Source organism: Arabidopsis thaliana, chromosome 5, assembly GCF_000001735.4.
Source record: "Arabidopsis thaliana chromosome 5, partial sequence".
NCBI classification, from domain to species: Eukaryota; Viridiplantae; Streptophyta; class Magnoliopsida; order Brassicales; family Brassicaceae; genus Arabidopsis; species Arabidopsis thaliana.
In genome coordinates this window covers 10,186,918-10,204,472 of record NC_003076.8, presented here as the reverse complement: position 1 = coordinate 10,204,472, position 17,555 = coordinate 10,186,918, and the positions used below count along the sequence as shown (strand labels likewise).

General features: G+C 35.3%; 3 protein-coding genes and 3 pseudogenes across 6 annotated transcripts; 4 read left to right on the top strand and 2 right to left on the bottom strand.

The window, feature by feature from the left end:
* Positions 1 to 1,137: 1,137 nt before the first annotated feature.
* On the top strand, positions 1,138 to 3,202 carry AT5G28235 (Ulp1 protease family protein; the record flags this gene model as incomplete). The annotated part of the gene is made up of 5 exons (NM_147924.1): positions 1,138 to 1,374; positions 1,465 to 1,734; positions 1,828 to 2,450; positions 2,515 to 2,623; positions 2,735 to 3,202. 5 exons carry the CDS (start codon positions 1,138 to 1,140, stop codon positions 3,200 to 3,202), a joined length of 1,707 nt encoding a protein of 568 aa, NP_680229.1.
* On the bottom strand, positions 3,174 to 5,726 carry AT5G28232 (annotated as a pseudogene; the record flags this gene model as incomplete). The annotated part of the gene is made up of 1 exon: positions 3,174 to 5,726.
* Positions 5,727 to 7,899: 2,173 nt separating this feature from the next.
* On the top strand, positions 7,900 to 9,139 carry AT5G28230 (annotated as a pseudogene). The gene is made up of 2 exons: positions 7,900 to 8,500; positions 8,643 to 9,139.
* A 755-nt stretch (positions 9,140 to 9,894) lies between these two features.
* AT5G28225 lies at positions 9,895 to 11,094 on the top strand (annotated as a pseudogene; the record flags this gene model as incomplete). Its single annotated transcript has 1 exon — positions 9,895 to 11,094.
* Positions 11,095 to 11,349: 255 nt separating this feature from the next.
* Positions 11,350 to 14,116, top strand: AT5G28220 (Protein prenylyltransferase superfamily protein). Its single transcript, NM_122705.4, has 9 exons — positions 11,350 to 11,644; positions 12,159 to 12,223; positions 12,575 to 12,623; positions 12,824 to 12,918; positions 12,990 to 13,075; positions 13,159 to 13,218; positions 13,293 to 13,374; positions 13,466 to 13,579; positions 13,674 to 14,116. The coding sequence occupies exons 1-9, from the start codon at positions 11,419 to 11,421 to the stop codon at positions 13,845 to 13,847; spliced, it is 951 nt and encodes a 316-aa protein (NP_198174.2). The 5' UTR covers positions 11,350 to 11,418; the 3' UTR covers positions 13,848 to 14,116.
* On the bottom strand, positions 14,010 to 15,887 carry AT5G28210 (mRNA capping enzyme family protein; the record flags this gene model as incomplete). Its single annotated transcript, NM_122704.1, has 1 exon — positions 14,010 to 15,887. The coding sequence occupies one exon, from the start codon at positions 15,885 to 15,887 to the stop codon at positions 14,010 to 14,012; it is 1,878 nt and encodes a 625-aa protein (NP_198173.1).
* Between the last annotated feature and the right edge of the window lie 1,668 nt (positions 15,888 to 17,555).

The following is a 17,555-nucleotide window of genomic DNA, read 5'->3' as shown; positions in this document are numbered from 1 at the left end:
GATTTTTCTTTTGAATTTCTGAGTTGTTATGACAGATTTATTCAATTTTTAATAGATTGGTGACAGATTTGTTATGATTTTAGTTTGCCAATCTCACAAGGCATCTAAGATCCTAAGTTATTTGCTTATGCAACCTTGTTTTTTCTGTGATTAGGAATGGCGTCTTCTAGTCATACCCGCAGTTATCCGCTTCGCTTGTATGAAGAAGGAAAATCACCGTTGCAAAAAAGGAGTATGGCCCACAGCTGCTATGTTTCTCAAATTGGGAAGATCAAAGACGGATTAGGTGCAGATGTGTGGGATGAGTTGAAGAAAACTACACTTGGTCTTTTTATAAAGTTTACTGAAAGTGGCTTTATATGGGCTGCCCAGACAGTTCATTTCTTCCTCACCAATCAGTTGCGAGTCGACAACATACATGAGATGTGGTGTTTGATTGATCGCAGGCCAATAAGATTTTCTCTCTACGAGTTTGAGAACATAACGGGCCTCAATTGCGATATGTTTGACGAGTCTGACACTGGTGAAACTGATTACAAAGATTTCTGGAATGAAATGGGGGTATCAATGTCTGTTGGCCCATTGTTTACAGAGTTGGAACGTGTCTTTGAGATTAGCAAGACATGGAGTTTGGAGAAGAGGATGATGGTTGGTAGATTATGTTTACTATCTGTGGGAGTACATGGGATTCATCACGGTTCTAGAGTCCCGTTGTCGAGTGCTAAAAGAGTGCTTGATCCTGTTGCTTTTGAGAAGTATCCTTGGGGTCGAGTGGCTTTTGACTCTCTATTAAGGTCTGTGAAGATTGTCAAGTATGACGGAGATTCTTATGTGATTCACGGTTGTGTTCAGACCTTGCTGGTGTGGATATATGAGAGTGTGCCTGGAATTGGAGAAGCTTGTGGGTTTAGAAAAACAAATCTGACGGGTGTTCCGCTACTTGATTGGAGATCTTCTAGAAAACGTTTTAACTTCACCGCTTTCATTGAAAAGGAGAAAGCTGCCCACGGACAGGTATGTAAGGTTTTATAGATCAATTCTGCTACTTGTCTTTAAAAAAAACTGAAACTGATTAATCTTGTCATTATATGTATGTAGGTGCGTGTGAGGCATATGATCCCTATATCTGAAGAAAACATGTATCCTCAATGGAGTGACTCAGCTGAGAATCATGATACGGCGCTTGACAACTTGCTTAAAGACATCATCCACAACCGTTTACAATCCCATGCGTGGACACATGTGGCAGCACGGCGTAAGAGGAAACAAAATCAGGAATCATCAAACGAGGATGGTGAGAGTAAAGTGATTGAATCAACGCCTGCAGATGATGTATCTCATAAGAAGCAAAGAACAGGGAAAGCTCATATAAAGGTCCTGCTTTTACCATTTCTGAGTTTTCCATATACATAGGTCTATATGTTGACAGTGAATTACCTAACATTGTTATATGCTTCATTATAGGTTGATGAAGAGGAGAAGACAAGCTTGCTGGATATTTGGAATATGTTGGAGAAAATGAATGTCACAATTAGTGACATGGACAAGAATGCAAGCAGCAGATTGGATGGGTTGGAGAAGAAAGTTACTTGCTTAGAAGCGAGTGTAAAAACAAGGTTTGAAGCTGTGGAGACTGATATGAGAGTTCTTAAAGAGTCTCAGCCCCCTGTAGTATCCAATGAAGCTGCCACATCAAACAACAATGATGAATATGAGGCAAATAGTAACCAATGTGTAAGTAGCTGTCAGTTTTTAATTTTACTGTTGGCTGTTTTGGATTTGAATTCAACGTTTATTATAATGAATGTGTACTGTGTTTTTTTCCAGTCTTGGATTGTAGAGGAGAAGCCAGGTTCTGTTGATGGGTTGCCTATTCAAAGAGTGGTTAAGAAGACTGTTAATTCGGTGAAGAACAAGGAAGCTGCTACAAAGGTCCTTACTAAGAAAAAAGTTGCAAAATCTGATAAGAAGAAGACAATTGTCAATGTAGAGAAGGTAGAAAAACCAAAACCTGAAATGAAGAAGACAGTTGTGAAGGTAGAGAAGGTAGATAGTCCAAAACCCTTGCAGAAGAAGTCTGTTGCAGCTCCAACAACAAAGACGTTTGATGATGATGTTGTGGATGTCACTGACAAGGTTAATGCAGACAATCTGAAAATGGCTTCAAGTTCAGAAGAAACATTCTCCAATCCTACAGATCAGATGGCTAATAAGGCAACGGCTGATGCATTGAGAGCACTTCAAGAAGGACTAGATAATTTGGACGGTATCACTAGTAAGAGGAGACGAGTGCCACAGCTAGCGGGTTCTCAGAAATATCCGTATGTAGGAAATTCAACAGTGAAGCGCATAATCACTGATGTACCATCGTCTTCATCGGTACCTGAACATCTTCAACCTGTTTCTGATGACCAATTTGATAGGCTGAAGGATTGGCTCGAACCTGATTTGTAAGTCTCTATTTTTTCTTCAAATATAAATGCTATCATTACTCATTCCTTTTTTTTTCTGCAGTGAAAAAGAAGGCCTGAACACCAACAACTTTAATGCACGGTTCTATTGGCAGATAATGACTCCAAGAAACGACTGGCCAACAGAAAGATATGGATGGCTGAAAGACTATGTAAGTATAGCAAATTTTAAATGTTTTTGCTTTCAATTGATTAAATCATTTACTGTTGGCTGGCTGAAACTATATGTAACTCTAATAATTGTTGTTCTGATTATAATGCAGCACATGGGAGCTGCAATGTCATTGTTTCGCCGAAGATTCAATCGTGATCCGTCAAAATATCCCAACCAGAGAATAACTTTTTTGGACCAAGATTTGATCTCTACAATGCTCAAAGACTACAAACAGTTTCAACCAGATTATAGGTGCTTCAAATTCAGGGAGTATTATGAGGATCAAGTCAATGGTACAGCTCACTGTGAAGCGGCGACAAACAAGAAATGGTTTGTTGATGTGGATCACCTATATGCATACCTCTTTGTCAACGGGAATCATTGGGTCGCTCTGGATATTGACTTGACAAAGAAACGGGTCAATGTTTATGATAGCATCCCGAGCTTGACTACGGATACAGAAATGGCGATACAGTGCATGTTTGTGATGACAATGATTCCTGCCATGTTGAGTTCATTTATACCGTCAAAGCAACGTAGGAGGAGCTACTCAAAGTTGGAGCTACTCATTAGTTAGCTATAATCACCAATATACGGACGTGTATAAATTGTGTTTGTATTAGAAATGAAACCTGCAATATCTTCTCTACTCCACGAGTAAGATATGTAGACAAATTCAATGCATCATTCCTTCTGTCTGAAAACCATCTCGTCATCATGGATCTAATTTCTTCTAACAGTTGTACAATAGGAAGGCTTCTTGCGGGTGACATGACCTTATTCATTGACTCCGCAATGTTACTTGTAAGCAAGTTGTACCTATCACCAGGAAAATGCACACGAGTCCACAAACGTACATCAGCTCTTTGAAGGTAAGCATGAAGAGCAGGATTCAAAGCTAAAATCTGATCAAATATCCTTTCAAAATCGACTAATCTGAAAGCGTTTGCTGCCTTCTTTACCAAACCAAATGCATCCCGACCTTTAAAGCGAACTAATATATTCTTGTACAAGTGGTATGTACAGATTCCCCGGCTAGACTTAGGATAAACTGTCATTATTGCTCTTTTAATGGATTGGTGCCTGTCTGAAATAATGGCGAGACTTTCATCATCTGGAATCACACTGCTGAGTTGTCTAAAAAACCATTCCCATGAGGCATCATTTTCAGTATCAACAACGGCAAAAGCAATCGGGTATATCTGAAAGTTACCATCTTGAGCTGTTGCTGTAAGAAGTGTCCCTAAGTATTTTCCCTGTAAAAAAGTACCGTCAACAACCACCACTTTCCTCATGAAAGGGAATCCTAAAATACTTGCACCAAACGCAAGAAACAAGTACTTAAATCGCTGTGTTTCATCCACTTCAAGTCGCGTGAAGGTTCCAGGATTTTCCCTCCTTAGCATGTACAAGTATACCGGAAGTTGCTCGTAACCACTTTCTGGTGTACCCCTAACCATCTCTCGGGCAGATCTTAGTGTCCGATAAGCCTTCCAGTAATCCATCTAATAAAATGTATTGACTTTAGTGATTAGTTGGTTGAAAACAAGGTGTAATTAATAAACAAAGAAAGCCAAGAAATTGGAAATCGTACCTTGATTTGAAATCGTTTAGTCAATGCTTCGGCAACGTGCATTGGGAGAACCTTAGGTCCAATTCCACCAACGTAATTCTTATAGAGCAATCCAAGTATTTCGTGAGTAGCTTGTCGAGAACGTGATGAGCGTTTAGTAACAGAACATGTATGTTCCGAAACATACACTCTCACATGAAACTTTGGATACTCGTCAACTGGTGTTGCTCGCACTCTCCATCGACATCCCTTAATCCAACACTTTACAAAATATAATGTAGGAGTCGATTTCGAAACATCAAAATCAAATTTCTGTAACACAGTAAGTATCTTCAAACGTGTCTCCAAGTGATCTTTCGTTTCAAAACATTGACCAACGGCCAATCCCAATGACGATAGTTCTAAGGTCTCGTATGTAGCATCTCCTTTATCTTCTTCTACGTATACACTTAAACTCATCTTCTTGCTTGATACGTTCGTTTTATCTTCTTCTTCTGGTGGAATCCCATAGAGGCTAAAGTTCTCATCATCAGAATCTGTTCCGTCGGAATCATCACAGTAATCAAATCTACTCCCGTCATCTTCACCATCTTCAACTGCTTCAGATTTTTTTCCTTCAACGACGCTATCAGTATGAGTGAATATGTCAACGTTTTCAACGTTTTCTTCGACAATACCGTATACATCAACTGCTTTTGTCTTCGGCAAGTCGCTGCTACCTAAATCATCAATGATTTCCTCTTCATATTCATCTAGAACTTTCTCTTTTAATTCAACACAAAGTCGAACAGTATCATTCTTCGTTTGCCCCAAATAAGACTGAAACTGTCTATTATTACCAATGAGTACAGGTGGAGTATCTGCTGGTAATTGCTTTGATTTCGGGATCTTGTAACTCAAAATAACTTCAAATACACTCTTCTCGATATTGTAATCCTCATACACCATTTGGATGAAATCATCATAACTGGTTTGACTATTACCTTCAAGTACACGACAACCTTTTGTACTATCAACCACAAAAAGCCATCTCGTTTTCTCATATACCCATTTACCACACACGAAAATTACTTGATCCATACCAAAGAGAGAATCGAATAAACAAGGGAATCGAATTTGTATCAAAGATGAAGCAACTAAGATCTCGAATAGGTAGAAGAATAATGGATTGTATTGAAATTAGATTTGGTAGGCGTTACAGAAGAAAAAAGAAAACGACAATGGCAGTTTTTTTCATTGGAAACCCTAGGCGTTACGAGAATATTCCTTGACTCAAATATGGTAATATTTCGGAAAAATCTGTCGGCTAATAAAAGTCTGTCGTAACGTTTTCCAAAAAAAAAAAAAAAAAATCCAGTCAAACCGGATTTAACATACAATCAAACCGGAAATAATTTAATTGAGGGCTAGCTAATAAATCTCATATAACAAAAAATTTCGAAATTTTAAAAATAAATCTGCCAAAAAAAGTCTGTTATTACTAAAAAGGTTATTCTAGTCATAAACAAATCGGCCATAACATTGACATGAGTAAATCTGTTATGCTTTGACACTGAAAAAAAAAACTGTCATCACTAAAAACAAATCTGTTATCACTATGTGACTGTGTAGTAATTTTATTTTTTAACAAAAATCTGTTGTAAAACACCAGATTTGTTAACAAGTTAATTAAATCTGTGATTACACAAAACAACTCTGTCATGCCTATATAACATTTTTCGAGGTTAACAAATCTGTTATAACACAACAGATTTTTGGGTGCAAATAGAAAATCTGTTGCCACCATAAAGAAAAATCTGTGGTCCGAAAAACAAATCAGTGACAGATTTGGTTTCAACATTCTTACTTTTGAAATTTAAATAAAATCTGTGGAGACTATATGAAACAAATTAGTCACGGTTAAAAAATCTGCGAAAAAAAAAAAATCTGGCGTAACATAACACAGGAAAGTCTGTGGTACAAAACAAGTCTGTTGTAAAAAATCTGTGGTTGACCAACAAAACTTTGATCGATAACAAATCCGTCGCAACAAGAGCCACAGATTTACCAAAAACGACGATGGCATTTTCGTAAATAAATGTGGTTTTATTGCCTTGCTGGAATTAAATAGTAATGGCATTTCTGTAATATTTTTTTTCTCTGCAAAGGAAAACAAGGATAATTTAGGTATAATTATTACTCAAATAACTCATATTTTTAGCATTCCTTTTGGGTCATTATGTATAAAATATGGGTTACTCTAGTAAATTTTCCAAATTTATAAGAGATTTTAAAAAGGTTTTAAAAGATTTACAAGGAATTTTAAAAGGGTTTAAAAAAAATTTCAAAGTAATTTTAAAAGGTTTTAAAATCCCTTATAAATTTTTCAAAACACTTTTAAACCCTTTAAAAATCTTTAAAAATTCTTTTTAAATCTTTTAAAGCCTTTTAAAATCCCTTGTAAATATTGTAAATCCCTTTTAAAATCTCTTGTAAATATTTTAAAATCATTTTAAACAAATTTTAAACCCTTTAAAAATCTTTAAAAGACCTTTGTAAATCTTTTAAATCCCTTTAAAATTCCCTGTAAATCTTTTAAAACCCTTTTAAAATCCCTTGTAAATCTTTTAAAAACCTTTTAAAATCCCTTGTAAATCACCCTTTTAAAATCCCTTGTAAATCTTATAAAAACCCTTTAAAATCCCTTGTAAATCTATTTCCCGCCCAAAAAAAAAAGTTGGCAGGAAAAATATTTTTGAAAACAAAATTTTGGCGGGAATGTTTTTTTTCGAAATTTTTTGGCGGGATTTTTTTGGCGGAAAATTTATTTTGGAATATTTTAGGCGAAAAATATTAATATTTCATTTTGTTAACCTAAAACAATTTCCAAATAAGGGTAAAATGGTCATTAAAAATTTAAAGAGGGTAGAAATGAAAATGGATAAAACAAAAAGGTAGAGTTGAAAAGGGGCATCATGAAAAGGGCATTAGAAAGAATTTTTTAAATTCTAAATCGTTTTAATCGACTTTCTGACTTTGAGTTGACTCGTGAGATGTTTTGCTAATTGCCTATAGAATTTTTATATGATGATGAAAAAAACTAGAGAAAACTGTCAAAGGATAAGAGAATCCATTTCTTCTATGCAGATTGGTGGCTGTTTGTTATAAATTCTCATCTTGTTTTTTCTTAGGATTTGGAATTAATAGTTGCAATAGATGAATCATCGCATCACTTTTGGATTTAGGACTGCGCTCTGCAATTTATTGTATTCGTATAGAGATATGATATCAGAAATGGATTCCTATTTCATTTATGTGATGGACCTTAAAATGGCATCTTATAATACAAACAAAATTTTATTTTTATGAAGATTTATATATCCATCATTCTGTGATCGAATTAGATTTCCTTTCCTACGTAGATCAATGGTTTTTGTAGTATAGTATAGACAAGTTCGAACTTGCTTGCTTTTGCTTAACCAATCATTAACTCGTATTTTAGTTTCAATCTCTCTTATCAAAAACACGGATGCTTAGCTTAGCTCATGGACAGTCTCTACGGCCAACAAGCCGTAAATACTTAAAAGACCCATCTCATAGAGCTCACGAATAGACACAATCCAAGGGTATTTACGTAATTAAACATAATCTGAAAACCTTTTCCCATACTTTCTCTCCTATGTGTCCTCACCTCCTTCTCTCCTTTTCTTTGTTCCTTTGTCTCTTCCATTTTTCCAAGAAACAAAAGGCTCTTTTTCTTTTCTTATCAAATCTTCAATCAAAACCACTTCGAGATCAATCGCTTACACCAAATTCCCAACCGATGATTTCTTCAATTAAACCGGTTTCGTCTTCCTTTAGCGCAATCACGGGCATAAGACGATCAATTCTGCCAAAGCTTCAATTTTCACCCTTTTCCATTATCGAAAACTTCCAAAAGCCTAATCATTTACCTCAAAAGCCTCTTTTATCATCTTAGAATTTGTCGAATTTCACTTTTGCGGCGGCAGCAGCGTAGAGGAGTGATTTCTTAGAGTAGGAGCTTATGAGTCTGATTGGCCTCGTCTGATTGAAATCGGTATCAACGTTCCTGACGAACAATCGGGACAGAAGGTTAAGCTTGGGATCTGTTGCGCAACTTGGTGGGCATTGCACATTGTGTTCAATATCTAGAAAAAGAAGGTTTTGAATGCTTTTCCTTACATGTGTCTAACTTCGACGCTCTCTCTTCCTTCTGGCTCTTTGATGACGCTTGTCTCTTGGGTCACTGGAGTTGTAGAAGCTCTTAAAACCAATCTTGATTTCTAGAAAACTCTGTTCCTGGTAAAGGATCTAACTTTTATTAGTCTTGTTGCTTCATATATTGCCTTGCTTTAGGTGTGTTTGATCTTGAAAGGGAAACAATTTTAGATCAAGTGTGTAGTAGTACTGATGCAACTGTGTGATGATGGTTTTGATTGTTCAGGTGGCTTTGGCGCATACGATTGGACATGTAGCAGCGATAGTGACTATGTCTAAAGTTGTAGTGTCCTTCACACACGTCATCAAAAGCAGTGAGCCAGCCTTCAGAGTCCTTGTCTCAAGCTTCTTCTTGGGCGAGTCATTCCATGTATCTGTTTACCTCTCCCTCTTACCCATTACTAGAGGATGTGCTCTTGCTGCAATCATGGAGCTTAACTTCAATATGATCGGTAATTAACAACATCCATTTATTGTGGGCTACTGGTTCGCAAAACGTTGTCTCCCAAATCAAACCAAACGTTGACTGATAATTTTTATAATGAGCTATTGATGTTAGTTCAAAACAAAAAAATTAAGTTTTTCAAACAACTTGATTTGAAACCTTGTAAGGTATTTGATTCTAAATGTTAGAATTCAGGTGGGTAATGGCACAAAGTGTGTTCTACCATTTGTATAATCAAGTCTCATACATGTCCCTCGACCAGATTTCACCACTAACATTTAGCGTTGGAAACAAAATGAAGTGGATCTCGGTCATCGTTTCCTCAATCATCATCTTTCAAAAACATGTTAAACCTGTCAATGCCCTAAGTGTTGCCATTGCAATTCTTGGGACTTTAACCTTTTCTTAGGTAAAAAATTTGAGTGAAGAAAAAAATAGACTCTTTTCATTGTCTACACAAGGCTTCTTTCTCATTATCAGTCTGCTTTGAGATGAGAACATGAGAATTAAACAAACACACAATGCCCTTTCGTTTATATGTTAGATTCAGACTACAATCTTGTTATTTCTCTTAGAATGTATGAACCTTTAGTGATAACTCTAGGAATGGGCCAATGTTGTATCACATGTTGGAATCAATCTTGAACTTAAAGCTCATTGATTCCTGCGAGTGTTTTGGCTAATGATGTTCTTTTGTTCTTTAGTTAATAAAATTTTATATTTTTTTGTATATGATGTAATTCAAATTTTTTTAAACGAACATATATTATTCAATCAATGAAGAAATAATATATGTACTCACATCGCTTAAAAAAATTAGACAATGGTTCATAGCCATACTATAAATATTCCAAAATGATTCTGAATACGAATGAACAAGAAACTTAAGTTTTCCAACGTCCAAAACTAAAAGTGTTCCGTTTACTCCGGTTCTTTATTTCATAGAATGAAAACTTTAAAAAGTTTCAATATATTATAAATATGTAACCTTTATTAAAGTGAAATCTTATAACAGTTTCAATTAAAAAAATTTATGAAATTTTAAATATTATAAATATCTGAAATTTCTAATAGTTAAATTTATGGGTCTAGAAGAACAGGAAAAACATTTATTTGGAAAACGCTAGCTGCTGCAGTAAGATCTAGAGGACATATCTGTCTTAAAGTTGCCTCCAATGGCATTGCTTTTTTGTTGTTAGAAGGGGGTAGAACAACACATTCTAGGTTTTCAATACCTTTGAATCGAGATGAATTTTCAGTTTGTAAGATCAAACCAAAATCAGATTTAGCTGATCTGATTAAAGAAGCATCTCTCATTATATATGATGAACCTCCAATGATGAGCAAGTTTTGTTTGAAGCATTAGATAAAAGCTTTTCGAATATTCTCAAGCGCGTAGACAATAAGGTATTGGGTGGAAAAGTCATTGTTTTCGGAGGCGATTTCAGACAAGTGCTACCAGTAATTAATGGTGCAGGGAGAGCAGAAATTGTTATGTCATCTCTAAATGCTTCATGATCTTTTGGATCACTGCAAAGTGTTGAAATTGACTAAGAATATGCGACTTTTAAACAACAAATTAAGTGTTGATGAAGCTAAAGAAATCCAAGAATTTTTCGATTGGTTATTGGATGTTGGTGATGGAAGGGTCAATGAGCCTAATGATGGTGAGACGCTAATAGATATACCTGAAGAATTGTTGATTCAAGAAGCAGATATCCAATAAAAGCTATTAGTAGAAAAATTTATGGAAGGGTCAATGAAATCCAACTAAACTCCACAAAATCATTGATCCAAAATTCTTTCAGAGGAGAGATATTCTAACTCCAAAAAACGATGATGTTAACACAATAAATCAGTATATGCTAGAGCACTGGATAGTAAGTTTAGATTTGCTCTATATTATTTAATCTTTTAATTTATGTTCTCCATTCTTCTGACTTTTTGTGAAGAGTTGATTGTTATTTTATTTGTTACAAGTCAAGAAAGAATCTATCTTTCGGCTAATAGTATAGATCCTTCAAATTCAGATTCATTAAACAATCCTGTTAGTTCAGATTTCTTAAACAGTATTAAGGTATCAAGTATGCCATACCAGTCTTTGCGTTTGAAGATTACAAACTGTCATTATTTAAAATTAAATAAAATAGTATAACCAAATTTTTAAGGTGTAATTACTTAATTTTCTACCTTTAGATTGTACACACTAAAACAATCATATTTAACTCACTAAGCCATACTAAGTATTATATCTAAACATACAAAAAATTTAAATTAACAAATAAGTATTAAAGTGTGAATTATATTTTAAGAAATCAATTAGTCCCGATACTAAAATAAAATATAGATCCGCAGTATATCGTGTGTTAAAATTTAGTACTAATTAAATTCCATAACTAAAATTAAAACTTAAAGCTAATATTAGTACAAAAAAAATTGATTTTTCAATGTCCTTGGTATAATTCCACCGGTTCTTGGGATCAATCCAGATCGGTACAGTCATAAACCGAACCGGCTCCATGTTCTCTTCGTCGTCGTTCAATCAAACAGATCCACAATGCTCGTAAGTTCAAGCAAAATCACAAGAGCGAGAGAGATGGTGACGAAAACAGAGGAGAAGCAATTGAACCAGCTAGAGATTCAAGTCGATAATGGCGGAGGCGGAACATGGGAGTATCTTTGCCTCGTTCGTAATCTCAAAGTTCGCCGGTCGGAGAAAGTGTTAAAACACGGTTCCTCGATTTTGAATGATCAGAAGAAACGATCTGCTCTTGGTCCAGATGGTTAGTCGAATTTCGAATCCCTGATTCATCTCTGGTTTAATATTCATTGATCCGACCGGTGAAATTAAACATGTGTTCTTAAGGAAGTTGTTTAAGTGATCAATGTCTGAATTAAATTAGGATAATGACTGGTCTAATTGGATCTGTAAAGCAATTCAGTAATGATCATTTTTTGTGCTATAGTTTGTATTAATCTTTAGTCAAAAAAATCTTTAGAAAAAATTGAATGATTAGTAAACTTTCTTGTCGCGGATAAAGTTCGTACCGGACCGCATCATATCACCTATGTAAACAACATTCCTCATGGATGGCTCTTTTGAGCTTAATTAATATCGGTAAACAAAAAAAAAAAAGTAAACTTTCTTGTCTCAATGAAATGTTTTTGTTTTGGTTCATTTTAGCTATAGATTTTTGTGTAAAGTATGCAATTATAATCAAGACTAAATTAAGATATTTTTCTGCTCTTATGTTTATGAATGTATGTAAATGGATCTTGTTACTCTTTGTTGTCTAGAATGGACACTAAATGAGCAGGTGGCAATTGCAGCTATGGACTGTCAATGTCTCGGTGTCGCACAGGTGCGTTATATTTGCTTTCCGCTGATACATACCGTGTGAAGCAACGTTTATAGTGTATTATCTTATATCAAGATCAAAACTTAGAGTTGACTTGAAGGATGTAACATTTGGAACCAAATTGTTTAACGTTATCTATACTTTTTATTACATAGCATCAATGCATTGTGATAGGAATTAAGTAGTATAAATGTTTCCGAAGAATGAAGGATTGAGAAGTACACATTCCAATTTGCCAAGTTATCTCATCGATTTCTTCCTTATGAACAATTTTTTTTCGTGTCACACACTTCATTCAACTTGTGAGAAATCGATGTTGATATCTTATGATGACTTCCCTTTGAATTTTTGTAGAGTTGCATTAAGGCTTTGCAGACAAAATTTCCTGGGAGCAAAAGAGTTGGTAAGTAAATACAGCAATACTAAATTGTAAACTACAGCAACACAGCAATACTAAATATTAAGTAGAACCGATCAAAAATCTGAATTGGTCTATTTGGTCATTGTTGGTCTAGTCGTAGGTTTTCTGGTTGTTTTGAATTGGAGATTCTTTTGAGTGTAGTTTACATTGATCCCTGTCTAAGCCTAATTTCCGAATCTCAGGGAGGCTTGAGGCATTGCTTCTTGAAGCGAAGGGATTATGGGGAGAGGCTGAGGAAGCATATGCGAGTCTTTTGGAGGATAATCCACTCGACCAAGTAAGTCTTCACACCCAACATTTGCTTCTAAGTTTATGGTTTTGTAAGTAAAACTTAAATGTCTCATATAGGCGATACACAAACGAAGAGTGGCTATATCCAAGGCACTAGGCAAACCTTCCATAGCCATTGAGCTTCTTAACAAATATCTTGAACTGTGAGTACTTTACTTATCACAAATCACATATAAAGGAGAGCTATAAGATGAGATCACTTCAGCGTTTTTTTCGTTGTGTGTAGATTCATGGCTGATCATGATGCATGGAGAGAACTCGCAGAGCTTTACCTTTCCTTGCAAATGTAAACCTTGTTCAATCCTCTTTCTTCCCTCCAGATTCTGTTGCAGAGTTTTAAGGTGTGTGTCTTGGTTACAGGTATAAGCAAGCAGCTTTCTGCTATGAAGAGCTCATACTATCTCAGCCTACTGTTCCATTGTACCACCTCGCATATGCTGAGGTAAGTGTCACTTCTTTAAACAGACCGCATTTGATCAAATCTCTGAATTTAGTAGTTTGTTTTTCTTTACGCTCTTTCGTTTCAAAATCAGGTTCTCTATACAATCGGTGGAGTAGAAAACATTATCTCAGCAAGAAAATACTATGCAGCGACCGTAGATTTAACAGGCGGCAAAAACACTAGAGCTCTTCTCGGAATCTGCTTGGTATAGTCTCTTTCTCGTCTACTACGGCAATTTTCATAGATCTTCTCTATTTGCAACTGATAGATAACCGCCAAAATCCGCTTTCCTCCTTCAGTGTGCATCGGCCATTGCACAGCTCTCAAAAGGCAGGAACAAAGAGGACAAAGACGCTACGGCAGCCCCAGAGCTTCATTCCCTGGCTGCAGCTGCAGTAGAGAAAGAATACAAGCAAAAAGCCCCGGACAAACTTCAACTCATCTCTTCCGCGTTAAGAATCTTGAAGACTTGATCGCAAGTAAACGATGTTCTGGCCCACAAGACGCAAACGATTTAGCAGTAGTAGATAGTCGGAAAATATCGAACTCTAAATTCAAATAACTTTCTTTAAAGTTTAAACCAAAGAGAATTTTGATTACTGTTAGATACCAAAACCAAATAACTGTATCACTCCTTAGCCTTTACGGTTTCCATGCTTGCGACGTGCAGCTTCTTTTGTATCATTTTCGATGCGCTCAACGTACATCGGTAGAAGGATAATCTCTTTGATCTCCTTCAGCAAAACCTCTTTCGTTAAGTCATCTTCTATGCACTTTATCACGCTACGACCGGTCCCGATACCATTCGGTTTCGATTTATCAACTCTAATCCGCAAACTAACCCATACTTTCTTCTCCTTATCCCATGAACACTCCACAATCTTTCCACAGTAACTAGCCAGGTCATTGTCCCAACCATCACCTCTAAACTCAACGGCAAAGCCTTCCATAAGCTTCATCCTCCCACGTTCTTGCAAGAAGAGCATTTGACGTCCATACTTGTCCATATCAAACAGAAAATCAAGTGTTTCCACAAACTTCCACTTCAGTAGATCTTTGTTGGGTCCGAAAACATAAGGATTGTCCCAACCTTGAAATATTAGTCCGTCTGATTCATGTGAAAGCAGTGGAATCAACTCATTGAAAACCTTCTTCTCCACAGCAGAGAGTAAACAAAAAGCTTTGATCCGTACACCAAAAGGCTCCTTATCATATCTATACCAATGATCCCTAACCTTCTTCTCGTCATTACGCGGTTTGATCAGCTCTCTCTCAAGAATATTCCATCTTTCACTAAAAGGCCTCTCTGCCACAAATTGCCCGTTGATCGCTACCAAATCGTACACGAGGTACCTCCTCACATGGCGCTGCGTTTCTCCTTCCTTAATTGTGTCTACAACCATCTCTCCATCAAGCAATGTGTAATGATGCACTTTATAATCACTTGGCTCGTACTCACAAGGGAAACGCATTTGTACTCTTCTAAACCTATACTCTCTATTAACCAGATAACATCCATCTCTAGTCAAGAGCATCATGTACCGCGTTCCATCTGCCTTCCATGTCGCGTAATAGTACCGTTGCCTCAAGAGTTGCAATGCCTCTCTACCTAATGATAGAGGGTGCGAGCCAGGGAACTGCATAGAAATATTCAGCATATGATTAATTGAATTCTGGTAAGACACCTCTTGATCATAGGGTATTTCATCCCCCAAAACATCATCATTAGACAACTGCACATTCTCCTCCTGATTGTTTCCTTGTACCTCACGGTAAGACAGAGCATTATCATCATCGTCGAATTTAGCTTCTTCAGACCTCTTCCATTCAGGAGTTGGTGGACATATAACACTCCCAGGTTTAACCTCATGATAAAATCTGTATAGAGCATCAATGTAATCGGGTTTATAGATACCCGGCGGGCGAGCATCCGAAAATATTTTCAAGGCTTGTGTAACACTCATCATCGGTCTAGACCGCATAAGGTAATGAACAATCATAAACCCTGTACGATTATGTCCGTGAGTACAATGCACAAGAAGATACTTCTCCGACAAGTTATGATTCTCGAACTGAGTAACCTCGTGAACAAATGTGTTTACAGACACATTATCCGGCACAGAATCACGACCACTGCAACGAATCTTAACATACTCGATACGGTTCTGTCTTAACTCGGTGTTAGGATGATAGTAACGAGTTGTATTAGTCAGATCAATCACAAGACCAATCTTAGTTAACCACTGTTTGAAATTGTATCTTTTGCCAGAAGGAACACAATCGTTGTAAGATTCACTGAGAGGAACTTTCGAAGGAATGATTAATCCAATATGTTGACCAAAGCGAGGACAATCTAACCAACCTTGAGGGATGGTTACCTTCTGATCACGGAAACTTGTTGGTCTCAATCTTTTGCTATGTTCTTCACGGTTCTCAGTTCGGTCTTCGAGATGTCGTTTAGAGGGAAAAGAAGATCTTTCCGATGTTTCTTCTGAGTACATCGTAGAAATCATTCTCTTACAAAAGGGCAAGAGAAGAAAACCGAATCACTGTTTTGTCGGATTTTTCTAAGCAAGAAAAACCCTAGACGTGACAACCAATCGAATTCTCAAACCAAGAAGAAGAGACAAAGAATCACACAATCAAAGGATTCAAAGAAAGAAATCAAACGAGAGGATTCGTCTAGGAGTACTGAAATTGAGATCTGAGAATTCAAAACCCTAAATCGTCAACGAGAAGATATTATAGTTGGGAATAGAAATTGAGAGGCGACGAAATCGTATTTATAGAGGTGGCACATTAGAAATCTCTTATACTAGATGAGTACCCGCACGTAGGTTTACGTATTAATATTTACAAATTGTTTTATATAATGTATGTTCATATAAAGTAAAATTGAATGCATAGGTTTTGAAACATAAATATGATTTGTAATTGTTTTTGAAAAACCCAACTATATTAGTTCATCTGAAAAACGAATGTGATTGAGTTGTTTTTATTGATGTTTTAGATTCTCAGTTTTTTTTTGAATTTATATATCCTTGCTTCTTAAGTTATATGTATAGATTGTGAGACGGTGAAATTTTAGAAAATATATTTCTTACACTAAAAATATAACATGTCTTTATTAATCATGTCTCTGCATATTCAATCTAAGCATATTCAACTTGATGTTCTTGGAAAGTTTAGTTAAGTTCTTGTCATAATCTTATATCTTACGTATTAGTTATAAGGATAGTTCCTCAAATATCTTTCAAATTACTTGTTTTCTTAGCATAAATCTCGAAAAGCTTAGATATATTTCATCTGCATATTCATTTAGTTTCTTTCATAATAATCGTCTAATTTTTAGGATAGGAATATGTGTAACATGTTTGGATTTTATCATCACTTTAACCACTTAAGTGGATCTCAAAATTAAAGAGGATATATTGAATTAAAAAAATGTAGAAAGAGTGATGGTTCAAGGTCTCATTAATTATATTCTCCTATTTTAGTTGTTATATTGAATTAATTACTAATTATGTATTACTTATTTTATGAAGTTTAGGTGGCAAGCTCTCATGTGCTGATGTGTCAAGTGGTGGGAGAGAGTTAGTCTTCTTTCATATATATGATTCGTTTTTTTTTTACTCAAGTATGATTGATAATTCGTGATTCGCCCGGGTGTTAAGTTTTGATAAATAAATATAAAATTTTGGATTTTTGAAAGATATTGTACCATGAAATTTTAATTGTATTATCGAGTAATTTTTTTTTATTTGCTAATATTATGGTTTTGTCAAATTTTTAATACGAATTTATTATAATATATATGTGTTGTTAAGTGTTATACCAAACGGTTGAAATATTAGATTTATGATTGTAGAATTTGAGTATATTTTTTTTGGATGTGCATTTATTGATTGGATGAAATTTTATATTTGAATTTTGGATAGTACTATATATTATAATATATGTTTGTCAAGTGTTAGAAATAATATTTTGATTACATATAGTTAATTTTATTAATAATGAAGAAATTATGTAATTCTACTAATAATTATATAAATTTGAAACTGAATTATTTTTTTCTGTGTGTTATAAGGTTGCAATTAAAAACTCAATATGTACAAACAAACAAAAAAATAATAAAAAAATCAATATGTAATTTACATTTGTAAAAAACTTTTATTCTGTAA